Source organism: Coregonus clupeaformis, chromosome 31 (assembly GCF_020615455.1).
Source record: "Coregonus clupeaformis isolate EN_2021a chromosome 31, ASM2061545v1, whole genome shotgun sequence".
Lineage (NCBI taxonomy): Eukaryota > Metazoa > Chordata > Actinopteri > Salmoniformes > Salmonidae > Coregonus > Coregonus clupeaformis.
Window position 1 is genome coordinate 15,295,116 of NC_059222.1, and position 14,642 is coordinate 15,309,757.

The window sequence follows — 14,642 nt, forward strand, 5'->3', positions numbered from 1 at the left end:
GATGGTGTTCTTGGGGTTGTACTCATCCTTCTTCTTCCTCCAAACACGGCGAGTGGAGTTTAGACCAAAAAGCTCTATTTTTGTCTCATCAGACCACATGACCTTCTCCCATTCCTCCTCTGGATCATCCAGATGGTCATTGGCAAACTTCAGACGGGCCTGGACATGCGCTGGCTTGAGCAGGGGGACCTTGCGTGCGCTGCAGGATTTTAATCCATGACGGCGTAGTGTGTTACTAATGGTTTTCTTTGAGACTAGGTCCCAGCTCTCTTCAGGTCATTGACCAGGTCCTGCCGTGTAGTTCTGGGCAGATCCCTCACCTTCCTCATGATCATTGATGCCCTACGAGGTGAGATCTTGCATGGAGCCCCAGACTGAGGGTGATTGACCGTCATCTTGAACTTCTTCCATTTTCTAATAATTGCGCCAACAGTTGTTGCCTTCTCACCAAGCTGCTTGCCTATTGTCCTGTAGCCCATTCCAGCCTTGTGCAGGTCTACAATTTTATCCCTGATGTCCTTACACAGCTCTCTGGTCTTGGCCATTGTGGAGAGGTTGAAGTCTGTTTGATTGAGTGTGTGGACAGGTGTCTTTTATACAGGTAACGAGTTCAAACAGGTGTAGTTAATACAGGTAATGAGTGGAGAACAGGAGGGCTTCTTAAAGAAAAACTAACAGGTCTGTGAGAGCCGGAATTCTTACTGGTTGGTAGGTGATCAAAAACGTATGTCATGCAATAAAATGCAAATTAAGTACTTAAAAATCATACAATGTGATTTTCTGGATTTTTGTTTTAGATTCCGTCTCTCACAGTTGAAGTGTACCTATGATAAAAATGACATACCTCAACATGCTTTGTAAGTAGGAAAACCTGCAAAATCGGCAGTGTATCAAATACTTGTTCTCCCCACTGTATACATATATATATACTGAGATCATGTGACAGATCATGTGACACTTAGATTGCACACTGGTGGACTTTATTTAACTAATTATGTGACTTCTGAAGGTAATAGGTTGCACCAGATCTTCATAGCAAAGGGGGTGAATACATATTTACGCACCACTTTTCCGTTATTAATTTTTTTGAATTTTTTGAAACAAGTTATTTTTTTCATTTCACTTCACCAATTTGGACTATTTTGTGTATGTCCATTACATGAAATCCAAATAAAAATCAATTTAAATTACAGGTTGTAATGCCAAGGGGGATGAATAATTTTGCAAGGCACTGTATTAGTGTTTTTGTATTATTATTTTTTTTACAAATGTTAGCATTTGTCTTTCACTTTGACATCAGAGTATTTTTTGTAAATTGTTGACAAAAAATGACAATTAAATCAATTTTAATCCCACTTTGTAATACAACAAACATTTGGAAAAAGTCTAGGGCTGTGAATACTATCTGAAGGCAATGTACATGGTATCTGTCTCTAAAACAGTAAGTAAATGGATTTAGCACCACTTAAATGAATGGGCCCAACTTTGAACCTATTGTAAGTGTAAGACCCAGGCTGAACAAAGCAAGCTTGAGGATGCCACCGCAGCCACGTCTGTCTTGGACAGTGAACCCATAATATAGGCCTACAAAACTATGGCTTGAAATAATGAAAACATTGAAGAAAGCAGAATTGTAAGACCCGTTTCTAAAACGCGTCTTCCACAACCCTTCCCAATTATATGGTGACCTTATCTTCCCTATAAACAGCCAGCCTATTTCCATCTTCACATCACATGCAAAATAGCTGTGAAGAACATGTTGTATATTTAGAGTCATCTCAGCATGTGTAGAGCCTGTGGCTGGCCAGTTCAATTATGTCAGCACAAAGGATACTTTGATGAAGATACTAAGAGGAAGCTAATATTCACCACTTTACGACTCCCAGTATATGGCATATAACATATGTAGGAAGAGACATGCCATGTATGGGTACAGATGAAGATTAGGAGGGGTTTTCTGAATGCTTAGTGCTCATTCTGGAACCTAGCTGCATGAAGGGCTCAATCCAATTGATTGGTGTACTTTTTTTGTGCATTAGCAAAAAGAAATTGTAAAGGGGGGAGGGGGATTCCTGTGGTAAACTCCGTCACAGGTAGATGCTTCCTGCTTTCAGAATAACATAGGTCCACAAAGTGCACAGGCGGTAGTTTGTAAACAAAGATACTACATATAGCCTAGGTTTATTAGGTTTGATTGGATACAGTAGCCCCATGGCTTAAGAACACTCCCTCAAGTGCTTTTATAACCCAAAGACAAATATAGCTTTGAGATAAAGAAGAGGAACTGATCATCTCAAGCTCTTCGAGAGACACTGCTGTGTCAAGAGGCTGTGCCTGAGGCAGAAGCACATGAGGATTATAGCAGCATTTAGCAGCACGGCACTAGGAATCTGCTGTCAGAGATGCACAAGTCAATCCAATCTGGTTGTGGCGGTGCTCTGTGTCTGTAGCTAGGTTTCCATCCAATTGGCGACAGATTTCCATGCAAATGTTCTAAAGCCTGCATAGAGAAAATATGTGAATATTCCCACCGGAGGTGTGATCTTTTTTGCGTTACTTTTTAGCAGATAAAATGATGTGCGTGATGACGTAGTTCACATAAAAGCGCATGCGTTTAAGTTTTCATGTACTGAATAATAAAACAGAAGTTTGTGTTTCCATTGCAATTTCAACTTTACGGATGGTTTTGTCTCAAAAACTGTTGCGATAAATAGCATACCTACCCAATTTGGTTTTGGCGCATGCTCTATTGACAACAGTTCGCTGATAAAGTGGACAGGGTAGATTATATGATGAGATATGGATAAAAGCAAGATCCTTTTTTAAATGTTTTAATTGGCAGCCAAGCACCGATCATCATGTCACCAGCATCATCCAAATGATAGCCTACCCTCAAATATTTTTTGGAAATTTGCATGAAGTTATGAAATAAGTTATGAAGTTCATCAAAACGTATTCCATCTGCCTATAAACTCTGCATGTTTTTCCATGTCGTGGTGGTAGTAGGTTACAACATCATCGCGTGACTCCAAATTTACTGTGACATGATGGTATTTCTATCTATTTTCACATAAAATAAATATCCCACCTTGTCTAGCGTATTTTGTATTGTCGACATTGGGAAGATTACAGACAAATTTGCTGTTTCCATAAGGCCTGCCGTGACTTTTTTTGTGCATTAGGTCATTCATCCGCATTAAATGGTTGTGTGGAAACCTGGTTTGTGTCAACCCCTGTACTTCCCTGCTGCCATGCGATTTGGCACCTCCCTTAAGCCGGTGTCTGTTGTAATTCCCATATATTAGAGGGGGATCCAAGATGGTATTCTGCAGGCCCAGCCTCCTGTAATTGGAAGAGCCAGGCTAATAACAGAGGAGACCGTTTTAATTGGTTTATGCCCTGGCTTCCCCAGCCAGTCAGACAGACAGTTTATTAAGGTAACATTCGGAAAGTATTCAGACCCTTTGACTTTTTCCACATTTTGTTACGTTACAGCCTTATTCTAAAATTGATTAAATAGTTTTTTTCCTCATCAATATACACACAATACCCCATAATGACAAAGCAAAAACCGTTTTTTCAACAACAAAAAAAAAGTATCATTTTTTTAACGGAAATATAAAATTTACATAAGTATTCAGACCCTTTACTCAGTACTTTGTTGAAGCACCTTTGGCAGCGATTACAGCCTCGAGTCAGCTTGGCACACCTGTATTTGGGGAGTTTCTCCCATTCTTCTCTGCACTTCCTCTCAAGCTCTGTCAGGTTGGATGGGGAGTTTCGCTGCACAGCTATTTTCAGGTCTCTCCAGAGATGTTCGATCGGGTTCAAGTCCGGGCTCTGGCTGGGCCACTCAAGGATATTCAGAGACTTGTCCCGAAGCCACTCCTGCATTTTCTTGGCTGTGTGCTTAAGGTCGTTGTCCTGTTGGAAGGTGAACCTTCGCCCCCAGTCTGAGGTCCTGAGTGCTCTGGAGCAGGTTTTCATCAAGGATCTCTCTGTACTTTGCGCCGTTCATCTTTCCCTCAAACCTGACTAGTCTCCCAGTCCCTGCCACTGAAAAACATCGCCACAGCATGATGCTGCCACCACCATGCTTCACCGTAGGGATGGTGCCAGGTTTCCTCCAGATGTGACGCTTGGCATTCAGGCCAAAGAGTTCAATCTTGGTTTCATCAGACCAGAGAATCTTGTTTCTCATGGTCTGAGAGTCCTTTAGGTGCCTTTTGGGGAAACTCCAAGCGGGTTGTCATGTGCCTTTGACTGAGGAGTGGCTTCCGTCTGGCCACTCTACCATAAAGGCCTGATTGGTGGAGTGCTGCAGAGATGGTTGTCCTTCTGGAAGGTTCTCCCAACTCCACAGAGGAACTCTGGAGCTCTGTCAGAGTGACCATCGGGTTCTTGGTCACCTCCCTGACCAAGGCCCTTCTCCCCCGATTGCTCAGTTTGGCCGGGCGGCCAGCTCTAGGAAGAGTCTTGGTGGTTCCAAACTTCTTCCATTTAAGAATGATGGAGGCCACTGTGTTCTTGGGGACCTTCAATGCTGCAGACATTTTTTGGTTTTCTTCCCCAGATCTGTGCCTCGACACAATCCTGTCTCGGAGCTCTACGGACATTTCCTTCGACTTCATGGCTTGGTTTTTGCTCTGACAAGCACTGTCAACTGTGGGACCTTATATAGACAGGTGTGTGCCTTTCCAAATCATGTCCAATCAATAAATTACCACAGGTGGACTCCAATCAAGTTGTAGACACATCTCAAGGATGATCAATGGAAACAGGATGCACCTGAGCTCAATTTCAAGACTCGAGGCTGTAATCGCTGCTAAAGGTCCTTCAACAAAGTACTGAGTAAACGGTCTGAATACCATAAAATAAGGTATTTCTGTTTTTTATTTTTAATACATTTGCAAACATTTCTAAAAACCTGTTTTTTCTTTCTCATTATGGGGTATTGTGTGTAGACTGATGAGGAAACATTTTTATTTAATCCATTTTAGAATAAGGCTGTAACGTAACAAAATGTGGAAAAGGGGAATGGGTCTGAATACTTTCCGAATGCACTGTTCATTTTCCCCATTTGAGATAAAGCAACAGTACAGCTTTGTTGGATGTTGGGGGAAAGCTGAGTTTGTATGAAACCAACTGAGTGCTGTAGTGGCTAAATGAGACTAAACACTGTGAAATGTGTAGATTTATAGGCTACACTAGTATCGTCTATCGATGATGATTGACAGCCATTATCGATGGTGATGACATTGTGATGTGACAAACGATGGTTTAGCCTATTTGAACTTAACTGGCACTGCGCAGTAAAGAACACACAAATGACATTCAGAGTAATTTGCCTATCCTTTTTGCTTTAGCCTATTTCAATAAATATACAGAACGAAATAGAGGAATGTAGGCTAGACAGAGTGGAGAATTCCACCAAAGCAGTCCAGTCAGAAAATAGTGTTTCTCTCTTTCTCTCGGATGCATGGGCCTTATAGCCTAAACCTATTACATTTTTTTTATATAACGGACACTCCATAGTTCACTTAAATTACAAAATGACATATTGGTTTCATTACCCTGTAAGTAATTTATGGACAAGGTAGAGCTGGGTGACATGGACAGAAATCCATATCAAGATAAATTGACATTTCTTTTGCGATAACAAATCATGATGAATAATTTTTTGGGGAGGTGCTAGAGCTGGGCGATAAATGTAACTATTTTGCTAGATAACAACAAATACAACGATGCATATTTTGTTTTATGGACAGTTACTTTACATTAGCTGCAGGGCTCTAGACACATTTTTTCCAGTGCCAAGTAAGACAATTAAAATGGTAGCCTATAATTCAAAAAGTAAGCTGTTTCATCTAACATATCCAGGAAATGCATGATTGATATTTTGATAGGATCCAGAATTATCAGATTTATTTTCTGCTCCTCAGAGAATTTGCTTACATCTTTGTGCATATTGGCCTATAGGCTATATTATTATTATTATTATTATTATTATTATTATTATTATTATTAGGAAGTGGGAACTCAAAACACTTAGCTAGATTGCTAACTCTAATTATGATATTGTTGCTAGAAAGCGATGTGGGCTAATTACATTTTACATTTTAGTCATTTAGCAGACGCTCTTATCCAGAGCGACTTACAGTTAGTGAGTGCATACATTTTTCATACTGTATGTAATTGATTAATCGATCAGTAAATCTAGGCTAATGTCCTAAAAAACTTTCCAGCGCTAGGCCTAGGCTACTTGATGTAGGCCTATTCACTGCAAGTGGTGCGCTCCGGCTTACTACACAGATTACTCTGGTTGTAAATTGGTGCCATGAACTCAATATGAAGAGGTGAGGAATACATTATATACACACAGAAAGCTGTGACTCTCCTCTCTAACTAGAACAACAGTAGTTGCTTTGAAAACTGTATTTTTCCCCAATAGCATTTTGAGCAATGGTCATATGCTTGTGCGTCTCAGAATGCATCTCTCCCTCCTTTGTGCGCACAGTGGGGAGAGGGAGTGAGAGTCAGCAGCCAACAGCGAAACAAGGACAGACAAATACTTTCATAGCAGGAATTGACATAATGCATATATTACTGTTGACCAAATAATTGTTTTAGTAGCAAAATCACCTAAAATTACTGACGTAAGCAAAATGCTTCGATAAGAGGAAGGCAATGTCAGTGTCGGTAATTTTAGGTTTATCGTCCCAGCTCTAGGACAAGGTATGACTGCAACCCATGCTTTGGTTTAGTTTCCGTGGCACTGTTTCCACATGCTAACGTTTTAGCATTTGTGGCACAAATCTCATTCAAGTCATGGGACCGATATTAGCATTTTTCGCACATCACGTTCAAATCATCTATATGGGACTTTGTTGAGCTTCACAATCAATTTTAGATACTTTCGGATGATTTGGACATGATTGTGTATGTAGATGTTTAGTGTGAAAGTAATGATCGTATGACACAGGCTGAACCAATAGGCCTATACTAGGCTACATCCAAGCGCAATTCAGTGAAATCTGCATAGCAGTATTTACACAGTGGCATATAAACGTGCCGTTTCTCCAATACAGCCCTACTTGAAATTTCACACAAAATTAACACATTCCGTTTGCATGTCATGTGAAATTACTAGATAACCTCTTTCCAATACGTTTGTAATGTATTTAGGAACAAAAAATGCACCTCAAACTAGCTTTGCAGGTGTTTGTGAAAGGACAGACAGGTGGAATATATTGTTAATGTGTTACAATTCAATTTGTGTTACAATATAATTTGTTATTGTGTAATTATTGTGTATCCAACACGTGTTTAACATGTACATTTCCGGTATAGCGATTTTGTAAAGGTTTTGTGTACTGTAAATAGCAGGGAGCTTCACTCCACTCACAGGTTGTTTTCACGTCTAGTTTTCACTGGTTTTCAGAAGAATACATACCTGTTCTCAGGCAGTAGTTCAAAAAAGATCCTACATTAACATCCAACCTTGAGACTGCCATATGAATAAGTATTATTGAATATGGAATATGTTTGAAAACAATAGTAATGTTTGATCTCCTTCTGCTTCTCCTTTTCCAGGAATGAGGACCACATGGAGCGTTCCGAACGGACATGCACTAAAATGGATAGTATTGAAGCCACAGAGGAGCAGTAAGTTGCCAGCTATGCCTTTTTACATACGATGTCTCCTGAGAAAATACCAAACTGTTTTGATATCATTTCACATTTTGGTAATTTAGCAGATGCTCTTATCCAGAGCAACTTACAGTCAGTGCTAGATAAGACAACCACATATGACAGTCATAGTAAAACTTTCCTCAACAAAGCAGCTATCAGCAAAATCAGTCCTAGTAAGAAAATTCAAGTGGAAGTGTTAGTGCAAGAAAGGGAAGTACAACAGTGAGGTGTTATTTTAGTTTTCATGTTGTCACATAAGCTGATGGCCATTGTTCACGTCCGTTCATCCCTGTCTTTACAGGCATTATACAGTACATATTGTACATAGACATTATACATTAGGACTGGCTACCTCAAGAAAGGATGCCAGAAAATATGCCAGAAAATGTAATTATTGCATGCAAGAAATTTGCCAGAATGCATGCCAGAAATGTTGCAGTCTAATTATTTTGCCCATTTCGTTTTACTGCTTTGGCCCATTCATTTTCTCTCTTTACGTTGCTGCTGTGTCAATATCTATTCCTGTGTGTTTCTCACTCATTTGCTGTATTAGCCAATTAGAGCATGAGTTTTATTTTCTCTCCACCTCTCTCACAATTTCAGTTATTTGACTGAAACAGCTCTTAACTGAGGACATTAGCAGGTCCATTATATAGTATAGGGCTCAGCTCTGCGGTATATAAATAATAAATAATATGCCATTTAGCAGACGCTTTTATCCAAAGCGACTTACAGTCATGCGTGCATACATTTTTTGTTTGTTTTTGTGTATGTGTGGTCCCGGGGATCGAACCCACTACCTTAGCGTTACAAGCGCCATGCTCTACCAGCTGAGCTACAGAGGACATTGTGTGCTTATTATTTGTGTGATATGTAATATTGTCGGATTTCAGCATTCAGCTGCATTTACACGATGTAGCCTGTCTGGCTTCTCAAACAATTGTGAGCCAAATACTGTTCTCACACGGCTGTGGCCATGATACCGGGTTCAACCTGAGGCCTACCTTGGAACACTCATTCTTCATGTTGTTCTTGTAATAAGTGAGATGGATTTTTCTAGTCACCTAGTCCTGCTTGTAATAATGGAAACACTTCAGCATGTGACATGCTTAGCATGTTTTGTCGATTGAGACATGAATAACAGAAAGGCCTGCACTGAATGCTCCTAATTACCACCTTTGAATTACATTTCAATCGGTTCCTGTAGCCATGACTCTTACCCTCACACCAATAGTGTTTGCTTGCCGAGATTACTTAGCACCTGTGAAAGTAATTTGCGAACCGAGTGCCCACCGATTTTACATGTAGAATCAAGTGAAAAATGTTGGCAGTCAGATGTCTACAGTGGGTGGTCCCTGAACACAGCGCGCTGAACGATCGGCAGACGAATGCTAGATCCACAGTGCGATGTGTGCGAGGCTTTAGGTCAAAAATGCTCTCAGGAAGATGCACTGGTTCAAAGTGTTGTCATTGAATGTGGTGATTAGGATCATACCAAAGTATTCCGCTATTATATAGACAAGTCAGCCAAATGGAATGGTTGGTTTGTTGCAGTGGCTAACCAAAGTATGGATTGCAGTCTCTTCATGTCTGCTTAGACTGCTTCAAGGTAAGCGGTCTACATTTTAATGTGGGTTAACTATCGCTTTAAAAATAAGGCTTGAATAAAATAGTTTTCCATAGGGGCCACACCCCTGATCTATGTTTCCAATTGCTAGCCGTTTGAAAATGTACATGCTATAACAATTAATTTCTCTAAATCACCACCTGGCTATGAATCTTCAGGTGGTTGAGGCTGACTACTTGCAGAAATGTGTCATCATATAACAGTATAAAGGCAAGATCTTTGGCGTTGAGTCCCCCTACCATATCTGCCTATAGCAGCTTGTGCACAATACTAAAATGACATCTCTCTAAAATGACAAAACAGGATATTTGAGGTATGGGGCATTTCAATATAGCCTATTCTCGTTTTTATGACTTATAATCAACACTGTCCATGACATAGTACCTATATGAATGCCTACAAAAATGCATAGCCTCATTTAATTTATTTTCAAAGACACAAGTAGGTAAATCAGATTTAAAATAAGTAAATACACTAGCAAAATTGTGAATAGGTTAAATAACAAAATAAGTATGGGGAATAACAGTAGTGTTCTGACAAGCACACTAATTACCTGCATACCCTGTTCCCATTGTCCTTGTGCCATCTTCAACCAAATGTGTGCCTGTCAAGTTACCAGGTTGTTACCACCTAGCTAATATGGTAGCATGACTGAACAAGATTGTTTGTTATCAAAATAATTATTAGGCTAGTTAGCACCCCCACGCCTATCAAATGTGTCCTGCGATAGAAAAAACAACAACATACCTCCCGTAATATGGATCATAAATGGAACCGTGATGGTCATGAAGCTTATGGAACACTGGCATACAGTGTGCAGGCCTTTTGTTCTTTTCATGTTTATCATTAGCCCAGTATCTACGTTTTTCAAGGATGTGTGTATGACAAATGACCACTACTATTTATATTGCCAATTGAAACAGCCTGTGGAAACCGTGTTATGCATCTCTGGAGGGATGCATAACACGGTTGTTTGTTTTGTTGTGTATTGTGAGAGTCCAGACTGCTAACACTGGGTTCCTGGTATCCTGTGTTTAGGCAACCCACTCTAGACGAGGTGGTAGCCTGGGCCCGTAGCTTCGAGCTGGTGATGCGCTCCTCAGAAGGCAGGGAGATTTTCCGAGAATTTCTGCGCTCTGAGTACAGCGAAGAGAACCTGTTGTTCTGGCTGGCCTGTGAGGAGCTGAAGAAGGAGACGGACCCGACTGCGATCGATGAGAAAGCCAGGATCATCTACGAGGACTACGTCTCCATTCTATCGCCGAAAGAGGTAGGAGGCAGCACGTTGGAAGCAGGAGTTTGACTGGCACGTAGTATCACTCGGCTGATATTTACTTTGTTGCTTTCGGGACTATTCCATTGGTTCCATTGTGGAAAATTAAAGCACGTACAGCTGAAGTATTTGACGATGTTTGGCATACATGTATTTGACTCAGGTCTGATTCCAAGACATATTGAAACCCCCATCTCAAAGTGGTTGAAGAGGAGGAGGTGGGAGGTGACCTTATCTCCATTGATAACATGACCTCCCTCCATTTCCGCTGTAGCTTTGTGTGATAGCAATGTCACTGTTCTCTCCCCCTCTTCTGCCTCCAGGTGAGCCTGGATTCGCGGGTGAGGGAAGGCATCAACCTGAGCCTGACGGAGCCCAGCAACATGATGTACGAGGAGGCCCAGCTGCAGATCTACACCCTGATGCACAGAGACTCCTACCCCCGTTTCCTCAACTCCTCCTTTTACAGGGACCTTCTGGACAGCAAGAGAAGCTCCTGCCTTGACACCTAAAGTAACCCTCCCCCCAAGCAAAACAAAAAAAACAAGAAGACAATAAGGTGCCAGAACTGGGTTTGATATTTTCCTCAAAACATTTTTAAAAAAAGAAACAAGAAAATAATGAATAGTTTAAGCAATTTCAAGTGTCTGCTCGCAGGAGGCCCTGAGGGTTAGTTCCTGGTTTAACTGCAGATAAGATCTCCTCGGGCTACTGTGACAAAGAGAAACAAAAGGAAGGACAGACCCATTGTTCCTGTACTGTACTTTTGAGTTCTCCTCCTTTCGCTCTCTCTTTCTCTATCTTGCTCTGTATTTTTCTCTCTCAAATTCTGTCCCATGCCTCAGCCATCTTTACAGTCCAAAAACAATGTCCTTTTTACGATGGCTGTAGAGCTTGACCGCGGTGAGCAGGAAAATCACTGACTTTGCATGTAACAAGGTAATGGAATTCGCTCTACGGTAGCTTGGTATTTTAGCAGTGGACTGCAAAGGTTCTTGAATATGAGATGTATTTTCTTCTGTTCTAGGGATTACCCTGTCAAACTCTTGATGTGTTATGTGAAGGGAATATTGATATTTGCCAATTAGCTTGCAGTCATTGATTTTGAGAAGGTTGAAAGTTTTACAGCAGTGTTAATATCCAAGCACTTGCATTCTTTACAACTCTAAAACTGGGAGAAGGGCTAGAATTGTGGTTGGGCAGCTAAATGTCTTATGAACATTACTTTCCACAGGAAATCACAATGCCTTTATGTGAAAAGGGCAGCACAAGAGCTGCTTGTTATGGCAACAACCACAGTTTAGTGGACCTTTCTATCCTTCCCGCACCATCTCACCCTGAGAGAAGCACAGGTTATGTCAGAGGTTGGAATCATTGTTGGAGAAAAAGAAATCAAACATTAAATTCAGTCGTTTCATACAATAAATCATGAACACTTTACAGCTCTGAGAATGAAAGAGAACCATTTACTTTTTAGTTTTTCTACTGCCTATAATATAAATAGTAGTAATCACGATGCCTTGGTTCGGAAGGTCAAGTATAAGATAGCGGTATGTCTGATGCATTGCAGACACATAGAATTATGAAGTAGGCCTATATGGCTTCTGGTTTTAAAGCTGTAGCTAGTCCTAGACTGAAGGGGTCAGTGCCAGCTAAGTAACAGCCCAGCCGAGGGCAGAAGAGGCCAGGTAGAATCAGACTTGTTTATATAGAGGTGGTTTGGAGGTTTCCAGTCCTGTTCACCAGATGTTCATCTGTCTTTAAGCCTGGCTAGTGAGACTCCAGTAAGATGCTTGGATCTTCAGTGAGCCCCGTGCCTTTAACAGTCTCTCTGCTTTCCAGGGATGGCCAGGGGAGGTGAATAGAGATTTTGGAGACGAGTCGTTGTTTTCTTTTCCTAAAATTGCCAGCATGTATTAATGTGTGTACCTGCCGTCCAGATACATACGTAGATACAGATACATACACTACCGTTCAAAAGTTTGGGGTCACTTACAAATGTCCTTGTTTTCAAAAGAAAAGCAATTTTTTTGTCCGTTAAAATAACATAAAATTGATCAGAAATACAGTGTAGACATTGTTAATGTTGTAAATGGCTATTGTAGCTGGAAACGGCTGATTTTTAATGGCGTACAGAGGCCCATTTATCAGCAACCATCAGTCCTGTGTTCCAATGGCACGTTGTGTTTGATAATCCAAGTTTATCATTTTAAAAGGCTAATTGATCATTAGAAAACCCTTTTGCAATTATGTTAGCACAGCTGAAAACTGTTATGCTGATTTAAAGAAGCAATATAACTGGCCTTCTTGAGACTAGTTGAGTATCTGGAGCATCAGCAATTGTGGGTTTGATTACAGGATCAAAATGGCCATAAACAAATAACTTTCTTCTGAAACTCGTCAGTCTATTCTTGTTCTGATAAATAAAGGCTATTCCATGCGAGAAATTGCCAAGAAACTGAAGATCTCGTACAATGCTGTGTACTACTCCCTTCACAGAACAGCGCAAACTGGCTCTAACCAGAATAGAAAGAGGAGTGGGAGGTTCCGGTGCACAACTGAGCAAGAGGACAAATACATTACAGTGTCTAGTTTGAGAAACAGGCGCCTCACAGGTCCTCAACTGGCAGCTTCATTAAATAGTACCCACAAAACACCAGTCTCAACGTCAACAGTGAAGAGGCGACTCGGCTGCTGACCTTCTAGGCAGAGTTGCATAGAAAAAGCCATATCTCAGACTGGCCAATAAAAATAAAAGATTAAGATGGGCAAAAGAACACAGACACTGGACTTTTTCTTTGCAACTCTGCTTAGGTCAGCATCCCGGAGTCGCCTCTTCACTGTTGACGTTGAGACTGGTGTTTTGCGGGTACTATTTAATGAAGCTGCCAGTTGAGGACCTGTGAGGCACCTGTTTCTCAAACTAGACACTGTAATGTATTTGTCCTCTTGCTCAGTTGTGCACCGGGACCTCCCACTCCTCTTTCTATTCTGGTTAGAGCCAGTTTGCGCTGTTCTTTGAAGGGAGTAGTACACAGCGTTGTATGAGATCTTCAGTTTCTTGGCAATTTCTTGCATGGAATAGCCTTCATTTCTCAGAACAAGAATAGACTGACGAGTTTCAGAAGAAAGTTATTTGTTTCTGGCCATTTTGAGCCTGTAATCGAACCCACAATTGCTGATGCTCCAGATATTCAACTCGTCTCAAGAAGGCCAGTTGTATTGCTTCTTTAATCAGCACAACAGTTTTCAGCTGTGCTAACATAATTGCAAAAGGGTTTTCTAATGATCAATTAGCCTTTTAAAATGATAAACTTGGATTAGCAAACAGAACGTGCCATTGGAACACAGGACTGATGGTTGCTGATAACGGGCCTCTGAATGCCCATGTAGATATTCCATTAAGAATCAGCCGTTTCCAGCTACAATAGCCATTTACAACATTAACAATGTCTACACTGTATTTCTGATCAATTTGATGTTATTTTAATGGACACATTTTTTATTTTATTTCGAAAACAAGGACATTTCTAGGTGACTCCAAACTTTTGAACGGTAGTGTACGTATCAAAACATTTTAAATAGTTAACATCCCGTGAACATATAGGCCTAAAATATATGTTCAATGATTTTTTAGTTGTTGCAAGTGTGACATTTAAACATGGAGAAATTATTGCAGGCCTTCGTCACCTGTTGATTTGCAGAGGTCAGTGCATGAGTAAAGTATATTGTGAGAGGGAGAGTTGTGTGTATTATCACCACTGGTGGGTAATGATATTCAAGTGTCATTGAAGCAGTGCCACTCTTCTGTTTGAACATACTACCTGAAGTTCATGTGCCAAGGCCAGTCATTATTTAATTCAATTAAGGGTTTTAATAAAAGCCCATATACTGTAGGTGATTGAAGTGCAATTGGATCAGATGTAGTCTTTCCGTTTGTATTCATTTACAAAAATGAACATATAGCATAGCCTAATGATATCAGCCATTTTGAACATCCAACAATATTCTAACATTCCCTATATTTCATTCAAATTCAGCCACCTTTAT

At 40.6% G+C, this 14,642-nt stretch overlaps 1 protein-coding gene across 2 annotated transcripts in view; it reads left to right on the forward strand.

Moving 5' to 3' along the window:
* rgs17 (regulator of G protein signaling 17) overlaps positions 1 to 12,615 on the forward strand; it is a 43,985-nt gene extending 31,370 nt beyond the window's left edge. For both annotated transcript variants that reach the window (XM_041859416.2, XM_041859417.2), the window contains 3 exons: positions 7,594 to 7,665; positions 10,358 to 10,589; positions 10,916 to 12,615. In XM_041859416.2, coding sequence (XP_041715350.1) covers positions 7,594 to 7,665; positions 10,358 to 10,589; positions 10,916 to 11,104 — 493 coding nt within the window. In that variant the 3' untranslated portion in view covers positions 11,105 to 12,615. The remainder of the gene's footprint in view (positions 1 to 7,593; positions 7,666 to 10,357; positions 10,590 to 10,915) is intronic.
* The last annotated feature ends 2,027 nt before the right edge of the window (positions 12,616 to 14,642 follow it).